Raw genomic sequence first — 9,781 nt, 5'->3', positions numbered from 1 at the left:
AGGAAGCCTACAAGATCTGGCACATAAAAGATCTGGGGGAGCTTAGGATCCCTTGATGGGACCCACCTCCGGGGACGACCATCTCCCCCTGCTGGAGCCCGAGCCAAGATCTTTTAATTCTTTTATGAAAGATTATATTTTAAAATGAATTTTAAAGATGAATTTTAATTGTTTTTAAGGATTTAGTTGTTTTTAAAAACACTAGTTTGATTGTTTTTTTGGGTTGTTTTTGTTATATTTCTTTGTCAAATGCATTGGCCGTTTAATTTTAAATGAATTGGACTGTTTTGGTTTGTTTTTTATTTTTCTTGTTTTATTTTTTTTTTTTATTTGTCCGATTCATTTTCAGTTATTTTCAATGTATTTGACATTTTTTGTTGGTTAGCAGGTTTGCTTTTAGCACATTTGTTTTTCTTTTTATGCACATGTTCAGTTATTTTGAATTTAATCACTTTGAGATTTTAAAACATTTTAAGTGATTTTAGTAATTGATTTAATTTTTTTTTATCACAAGTATTAAAATTTTGAATGTTTTTGTTTGTAAAATGTAAAATACTTTCACTTAATAAACAGTATTTTACTGGGGATGTGTTGCATTTTTGCTGAACCTGTGATGTATAAATGGCACAGAAGGGCCCCTTGGATCAGTCCTGGGCTCACCTACATCCCCAGAATGACGGGTTAGTAAAGAGGATTAACAGGACTCTCTCCAACCAGGTATGCACTCTGGTGCTATCCCACCAGTGGGACTGGGTTCACCACCCGCTTCTGGGACTTTGGACCTACTGGACTGTGGTCCAGGTCCAGTTGGGGTGGTCTGCTACCGGGGGGCACGTGGTGTTGCTGCACCAGGACTGGTTAGCTCCCTACCGACCTGGAATGGCACATCCCCAGGCCTGGCGAGCCAGCAGAGCCACAGGAGTCAGGCAGTGAAGAGGAGGGGACAGCAGGCCAGGTGTCCTCCCGAGATGGGACGTCTGTCTCCTGGGGTGGGGGAAGTGTAGCACTGTCTCCTGGCCAAACAGTGTTGCACTGAGAAGGTGGCTGTTGCTACCATTAACTTAGTGGGACAGAGGCATGCTGGGAGTAGCCTTCTGCAGGGAAATGGACCTTGGTGGACAGAACTGGGGTTGGATTGGTCAACTTGTAAATGGTTATGTGATGTTATTACATATTGTGAGTTGTTCTGTGAGTCCCTTACCCCTCTTGTGTGCACCTTTCTGTCTCACCCTGGCTGTGTCAGAAGGAGTCTTTCCCCTCTGTCTGTGTCTCTCTCAGTATACAGTTCACTGTGTTGTTGTAAGAACATTTCAGCAGTCACTGCAATAAGAGGGCTGTTTGAGTCCTAAGTCAGAGTGTTCTTTTGCTTGGAACTTGTGCACAGTAAGTTCTAGAACATTTTAATGATTTGCTGAACACTAATTCAGGATAGAGAAATGCTTGAAGTTTCTGGTTTAGTTGAGCGTCTTTCATTTGATTTGTATGGAGATTGAGTCAAAAGTTAACACTCCCTGTCTTTATATATATGATTCCAAAAATAAGTATTTCCCTACAGAGCTCTATTAACTCTTCTGTCATCCCATTTCTATCTCACTTCGAAGAGCATTATCCAGAAAGTGGAGATATGCATTAGACAGGGTAAAGTAATATGCATACTAATTACACATGTTTTCTTACAATTATATTGCATTGAATGAAAAACTGGTCCCCCTAGATCTCCGGCGCTCCAGGCAGTCTTAAACAAATTACAATTTCGTAATTGAAGATAATAATAATAATAATTGTTATTATGATTAATTATTATAATAAATAAGAAAACAAATAAAAAGAAGATTTTTGTGCGGTCTGCTTTTAGCAGATAGGTGAATCTTCTCTGGACCTGGACATTATAATTTTGAGAGGTTGACGTATCAGCTACAATTAATTAAATACATATTTAGATCAGAAGGTTCAAATCCAAACGTGTTTCATGATTCACGGTGGAAACGAAGAAAAACAACTTCCCACATGCAAATACAGAGAAAAACGAAAAATTAAAGAGGATTTTTACCCATTATTTCATTGGGTTAGAGAACCACGGGGGAGGGAGCTCTTGGCGTGCAGTGATTTCATTGGATCAGACCAATGCGTCCAATGAAAGTCGTAGCTGATGTTCCAGGAAGGAAGCAGAAGCGGCCTCGTTTACACAGCTCCGTCTCCAACTTCCCCATTCATAAAAAAACTACTATCATTGGTATACAGGACGGCGTAATCTCTAACGTGTTGGTGCAAGTTACAATCCTCATCCCGCGAAAAGGTAAATCTAGATTCATTAGTGCTTGTTACGGTGTAGCCGATACTGTCTGATTCGTTGCCTTCTGACACTTTGGCAGTTACTTTTCTTTGAAGCATTGTAGCTACAATATGTTACTTTGTATACAAGGGCGCTTTTAATGTTTGCTTGTCAGGAAATAGTATGTATAATGTTAACCGGATAACAATACTGCTTTAAACTTAATATAACTTAGTTCTTTTACGACACAGAGCGTTACAGATGAGTTGTTTCTCGGTTTATGTAGCTACAGATCGAAGTGGAAAAGAAATAAACAAGGAAGGAAGTTTGCTAAAAATGTCAGTCTTTCTACATCGGTGAATTTCTAAAAGCATGACGTCGCAGTCTGTATCACTTAATTCCTTAACTGTCAATTGTACAGATATTAAAGATTAAATATCTCCGTCAGATCAGGACTGAAGCGAGTTATAGATTTTAAAAATATAGATTATTATTTATGATTTATTATTATTAATAATTATTATAATAACTGTTAGACTACCAGCATCATACTTAATTTCAACATTTCTATAACACGCCTTCTTGAAGTAGTTATATTTTAAGAACCATTGTGTTTAAGAAGAACTGCGTTATCAAAAGGAATTTAAGAATATAAAAAGCGAAAGCAATTGAGTGAAATTAGACGAATAATTTCCCATAGTTTATGACAGTAGGTGATCCAGTACGTCATGATCCATGATAATGATTTCGAAATAATTTAGAAAGACATTATCAAATGATTTCTGGCAGGGCATTACATATCTCCTGAAAAGCCTTTTGGTAAACAAAGCTACATTTTAAGTCCCACATCTGTGTGACAAAGAGGTCTCTGTGTGAACTTTCTTTTCAGGAATTTAAATACCACAATCAAATGTCATGAGCCAATGAAATCTTAACTTTAAAATGCTGTAAATCAGTATACTTAAAATCTTCCTTTATAGTGGGAATTTCTCAATACAGACATTGACAGCTGTTCTTCAAGTTTGGCACTCGCCTCACTCCAAAATCCGAGTAGCTGAATAATTGTTCTTATTTTCGTGGAGTGGATGTTAAAGTGGTACATATGTGTTGCATTAATTGCCATGTTTCTTTGACAGATGGGGTATATGACAGTGGAGCTGCACACACCGAGTCTTCTCCACCTGAAGAGGCTGCCTGGCATTCGCTCTTGGTCTTTACTTGTTGGTAAGTCATGCCTTCCCTGGATCTTGCCACTAATGCAGATGCTCGATTTATTTTATTAGTAGGGTTTTGCATTTTTTTTAAATATTTCAGTACTCCAGCTCCATTTACACTCATCCCACTGTAGTACCTTAATCTTATCAGTTAGTCATTGTATTAGCACAAATTATGCACATTAGCACATAGATATATTGCTACCGCCACTTATTTAATCATGCATCCATTTTCATGAATATTATTATAGATGTCAATACCTTACAATGTGCAACAGTTTTGCATTTTTATTTTTTAAGATGAAAAATACTGAAATTAGATAATGAATGAAGTAATGCATATAAATACAGTGTATAAATAGGAAATGTTCACAACATGACAGTGTACTGTATTTTGCTATTGAATTTAAACTATGTCATTTGGTTGACCTAGTCTTCTTTCAGGAAGTGTGTGAAAACTTGATTTGAAAATATCTTTCATGTTAAATAAGCACTGTGCAGTAGTGGTTAGGGCTCTGGACTCATGACTGGAAAGTTGTGGGTTCAAATCCTGGGTGGGGCAGTGCTGTTGTACCCTTGAGCAAGGTGCTTCACTTAGATTGCTCCAGTAAAAATGGCTGTATTAATGGGTACAAATGTAAGTCTCCCTGGATAAGAGCGTCAGCTAAATGATAAAAATAATAACAATAAAAAGTGTTGGAAGAGAAATATTATTTTCTGGAATGTAGTTTTAGTAGAGGAAAATGTATTCAGTTGGCAGGAGAAACATTTGGAGTACAATCTGTATTGGGCTACAGTTGCTTTAAGTGCCTATCATATTCTTGATGAGGGGGGTGGTTGTTACTGCCGGTAAGTGCTGTGATTGCTGTCCCATCAATACATCTCTTAGCTCATAATCAAATCCCCCTCAATTTAAACTGTCTTGAGTGGTTCTAATCAATATAAATGTGTAATTTGTTTTCTTTCTCCTTTCTTCTCTCTTACTTCAGGAATAGCCTCAGTAGGGCTGGCAGCAGCTTACTACAGCTCGGGTAAATACACTTTTTTTTTTTTTTTTTTTATTCTGTGCCTTGCTCCACAGAAGCAAGACTGTTTGGGCTGTTAAGTCTCTTAAACACAAATGGCCTATACATTCTCAAGAACAACTCACTTAACATAAATGAATAATAGTTAAGTGAATAATTAGATCAGTTAACTAATTAAGAGCTCAGGTAGCGTGAAAACAAGAAATGCTCTGGGGGTCATTTCCCAATAATGATAGTACTGGAGGTTTCAAGATCATTCTCACAATTAACTGCAGCCAACTTCAATCGATCCACCCGCGTGTTTCCCAAACCCCCTCGTGTCTGCAGCTGAAGAATGATCTTGAAAATCGCAGAAAGTGATGTTCAAGTAAAGGTGCTGAAAAGGATGGGGAGTCAATGGCAAAATTATCAATTTGTACAATAAATTCCCTGTGATTTTAATACATAAGTTTTAAAATGAGTGGCAGCGAAAGTTCATAGTGTTCCACTGAGTAAAGCAATAGATAATTTAATCTAATCATGCTATAAAAAAGAAAAAAAGATTTTGTCCCCATAAAATAATCATCCAAACAGCTGTCAATATCAAACAAGAACAATATATTTAACTGTCATTCATCACTGTATATTAATTACAATGACACAATCATCAGAGATGAACCTGTCAAAAGTAGTTATTTATTTGTTGTGGGATAGATGAGGGGTCTGACTGTTTAAAGAAATTGAAAATGGAAGGGGATGTTTGTGTTGTTTTATTGTGCTGTTTTCTGTCTCTTCAAATAAAAACACTTAAAGTGACCCACACTGGCTATTCTACCTGCTGTTCTTTGCATAGCTAGTAGCCTACAATGTGATATGTAGTCCCATTCAGAGCACTAGTAATCTTGAAAAGTTTTTATCTGGATCGGTGTGATCCAATCCAATGTTGCTTTGAAAAACCGGGACAAAAGTAAGATAGATCACCTGATCCTGGGTAGCAAAACATGGGATTTCCAAATCCGGATCTTTCTGATCCAGATTAACTTTTGAACAACTGGGCCCAGAAGATCATGTATTTTTAATCAGCAAAACACTTATTTATTTATTTTTATTCTGGATCAATTTTGTGGAAGGGAAGTGGCTACTGAATGCTTCTACTCCTTTAACCGTGTGATAATTGATCAATTCATGCATTAGCAATCATCATTTTACAGAACAGTGCCTGTGTGCCTGGGAGAGTTTATTATGGGTTAATGGACCCATCCAGTCATCTGTATATTTATTAGTTTTTAACAAATTCAACTTACAGGAATTAATACGATTGCATTTTACATATTTATGAACTCGCAAGTGACGTTAAAAAATATAGCATAGTACAATCTTGCGTAGTGACAACAGGAAATCCACTGCAACAGGAAATCGAACGTGCAAATCCATTGGAAGTATTTTTAACCACAGCAGGTGGCTAGGTGCAAAACAAAGCAAGTGTGATGCAGTGCAAAACCAGACGAGCATAGAATCCAATCTTCAGAAGTGGGTGATGTGAGAGAGTGTACTGCCAGTGATAATGATTTTAGGCTGCAAGGCAGAGAGATGGAGATGCAGGAGTCTACAATATAAAAGAGAATAGAAAAGGAGTGTAGAGGAAGAGAGAGGATGGGTAGTGGAGAAGGCATTTGATTTCTAGACCTAAAAAGACCTAAATCACCTGTAGGCAGGTGATAATGCTGTGCTTTGTGAATTACAGATAGCTGGCTGTGGAAGCTGTTCTATGTGACTGGTTGCTGCTTCGTGGCTATACAGAACCTGGAGGATTGGGAGGTGAGATAACGGAGATTACATTACTCCATTTGGGTATTGACCCCTTGAAATAAACTCTCTTACTACACTGTCATGTTTATTTGTTTGTAGAAATGTACATTGAACATATTAGACTACTAAATGTCAGTTTATATAAGGTAGCTAATCTTACCCTATTCATTATTTTCAACCTCAAAGGAGGCCTTCACTGGTTGAGTGCATAGTCCTTGCTTTTGAAACACTACACCATGAGCTATGATTTTTCTTTCTAGATGGGTTTTCTCAGGATCAGTGAGCATATTGCAACCAAACAACCTCTTCTTGTTGGTAACCTGTCTTCATGTTCTTATAGGAAGCCATTTTTGACAAGTCCAAGGGTCAGGTCTTGCTGAAGTCCTTTAACCTCTACACCAAGATCCTGACTCTGTGGAGGAAGGGCCACGAACAAGGTAAGAATACAAGGTCCCTACATTGTACAGTTCAGTATCTTCTAATCAGATCTGTGGCAAGACCTATAAGACTGGTTCTCTTTGAAGCTACAGAGACATCATCTTAGGAACAGATCATCCTTGGTTGGCTTGTGAGGTATACATTTTTCTTCTAGAATTGTAAAGGACCAGAGGATATATCCCAATGATCTTCCACAATGTTCCTTGAGTGTTTTCTGGTTTAAAATGCAAACAAACTCAAATTATTGCCTAAATATGTCATGATTTGTGTGATTTTTTTTGTCACTGGTTGAAGACACCTAGAAATATTCAAGGATTGGGGCTTTAATTAATATGTTTGGAGACTCCTTACATCATTCATTGTTGTTTTCAATCCATAGTAGATTCAGATGTTAATTATATAGAATGGTATTTTAACTTTCGTATCCTGTGCAAGAGCTTTGGATGTGATGATAATGAATCAGGTCGATTACTTATAAGTGAAGTGGAACACAAAGCCCTTGTTTTGATGAAGTAGCTTTTGTAGAATTTATTGCACTCAATTAATTGCAGGGCCAGTTCCCCTAATCTTCAGTGAAGACTTTTCTTTCATCATTTATAAGCATTACAATATTACAATATTTGTTTTTACTTTTATCTCCTCCTCTGTCATTCCAATTTCTTTCATATGTAATTGTATCCTTGCTTAAGGACATTTCAACAAAACAATTGTGAAAGATTTAAACATTAAAATGTTTTAAAGAACTTTTCAATATGTCTCTCTCCTGTGGTTGGGTTGCAGTGGTGGCCGAACTCAGACACATTCAAGATGTCAGTGTGGAAGAGGAGAAGGTGCGCTACCTGGGGAAGGGGTACCTGGTGGTATTGCGTTTTGCGACAGGCTTCTCCCACCCCCTGACCCAGAGTGCCACTTTAGGTGGGCGCAGGTAAAGAACTTGTTTTCTTCAGCCCTTTTGTTACACACCACAATATACTATTGCATTTTTTTTTCCAATTTGAAAGGGGAAACATTCTTAAAACGCCAAAAAAAAAAACAAATGTCACTAAACAAATAAGGCCACAATGTAATGTTCCCTAAAAAGGAAATGAAAAGCCTGGAATTGACCATCTTCAAGCAGCACTTGCTAACGAGCCCTCTATGTGCCTTGTCCCTCAGCGATGCTGATGTTGTGGCCGGGCTCCTGAAGCGCTTCCTGGGTCTGGACAAGCAGCGGCCATGGGAGGAAGAGGTGGAAAGCAGTGACAGTGAGAGGGATGAACCAGAAGAAGAGGAGGAGGAGGAACACTGATCGACAGGCGTCTGAGCCCTCCAGCTCAGCTCTGAACATGGTACCCTACCCTTGGCCCACACTACTAGTGGGCACCTGCTCAAGAAGCGCCACCATTTGGTACGTCAAACTGAACAAAAACTGACGCTGTGGCCTCTATTTTCTCAACACTGCCAGGGATCGATTCCTACAGAAGGCTGTAGTGTATGGGACTAAATGAAGTATACTGCCGATTTGTATTTTTCTCCCTATTGTTTTTAATTGCTTATGCTCAAATCTAGGAAAATAAGGGATTGTTTTGTTTTTTATATTTAAATGCTTTTAAAACTCTACAAAATGATGTTTTGTAAATATCTCTGAATGTGGAAGGAAGCTACACTATCCCTAAGGTTCAGTACAGTGTAAATCTGTTTTATTTTTCAGAACACCATTAATGTTGTTTATATGATTTCAGCTTGTGCAAGACCTCCCAAGTATGATCCTTCCCTGTAATTTTCCAAGTGAAGTGTACAGAATGCAGGGGGCTTAGGACTGCTGAGTCTTGTCTTCCACTTTAAGTGGGAGTGAATGAAGCACTGTCATTGTCAGGGAATGCGTCTCTGTTCTGTGTAACAGGCACACAGTGCGTTTGTTTGTGTTTCTGGACTTTAGTCTACCAAGTGTGAAAGCCACTACATTTTATACGCTTTAGTCAGAACTCTTTCAATTGAAACTGTAAGGTCAAGGAACATCTTAAAAATTGTACACAATCTATGAATAAAAAAATTGATGATTTCAGAAATGTTTAACCTGCTTTGAAGAACAGGACCTAAATCTAAATGGCAGGAAGTCGTGCTAGATGATTTCTGTGCATTTGGTTTCAAACTGGCTCCAGCCCGAGACAGACCTAAGTGTTTGAAGACGCCACTAAATCGTTAACACTCTGACAGTAATAATATGCAAGCAATATCTACACCATTGCTCAACTGACACAATTTAGAGAAGTGCTGCTTTTTGTGGTTGCTTGTACCATAAGCAGTGGTTATTAAAGAATTAAAGTGATTGCTCTCCCTTACTATTATTATCCTTTTGTTATTGATTTAGCAGCAGTTTCAAACACAAGGTCTGTTCCAGGGTGGAGCTGTGTTACAAACTACAGATTTCCAGCAGGAGTATAGGTTTGGTTTGATAATCCTTTTGGATGGCAGAGAGATGCAAATAACTGAAACTGTAGGAAAGATAATGCTTGATATTTGTGCTTAACATAGGAGAAATTATGAGATGGCAGGTCTTGTGTCCAAAGACTCAATTCTATATTCCATTGAATAATATAAAAGCATGATTCTGTTAAGAGTCAAGATTCACATTAAGAAACAATGTTTGGTTAGTAAATTCCTGAATGAAACTGAATGCTTTAAATTCTGATCAGTGTAATCATTTCATACATTCAGAACCAGTGTTATCAATTTTTTAAATCTTTAAATGTGTATGTATTCCTTCATTCTCCCTTGAAACTGTTAATGAATTAAAGGAGTAAAGAGGTCTCATTTGAATTTTACTTTATTAGTGCAATTCCTAATAATACTGATATGACTGTATGCTTATAGTGTACAAATGGATGGTTCACTGTGAGTTGCTTAATATCTATTTGACAGTGTCTCAGTGAAGAACTGATTAGTTGCTATGTGATCACACATAGGGGTCAGGAACATTTGTAGCAGACGTGGTGGAGTTTTAACTGAACAGTTTTCCTCAGTCTTAACAGGACTGGGGCAGCACTGTATCAGCAAAAGCAAAA

At 37.7% G+C, this 9,781-nt stretch overlaps 1 protein-coding gene across 1 annotated transcript; it reads left to right on the top strand.

Annotated features, from left to right (window-relative positions):
• The first annotated feature begins 2,147 nt into the window (after positions 1 to 2,147).
• Positions 2,148 to 9,526, top strand: cybc1 (cytochrome b-245 chaperone 1). Its single transcript, XM_066704880.1, has 7 exons — positions 2,148 to 2,296; positions 3,409 to 3,496; positions 4,476 to 4,517; positions 6,235 to 6,308; positions 6,640 to 6,736; positions 7,518 to 7,662; positions 7,893 to 9,526. The coding sequence occupies exons 2-7, from the start codon at positions 3,409 to 3,411 to the stop codon at positions 8,023 to 8,025; spliced, it is 579 nt and encodes a 192-aa protein (XP_066560977.1). The 5' UTR covers positions 2,148 to 2,296; the 3' UTR covers positions 8,026 to 9,526.
• The last annotated feature ends 255 nt before the right edge of the window (positions 9,527 to 9,781 follow it).

The sequence above is a fragment of the Amia ocellicauda genome, chromosome 5, assembly GCF_036373705.1.
Source record: "Amia ocellicauda isolate fAmiCal2 chromosome 5, fAmiCal2.hap1, whole genome shotgun sequence".
NCBI classification, from domain to species: Eukaryota; Metazoa; Chordata; class Actinopteri; order Amiiformes; family Amiidae; genus Amia; species Amia ocellicauda.
This window is presented reverse-complemented; position numbering and strand designations above follow the sequence as displayed.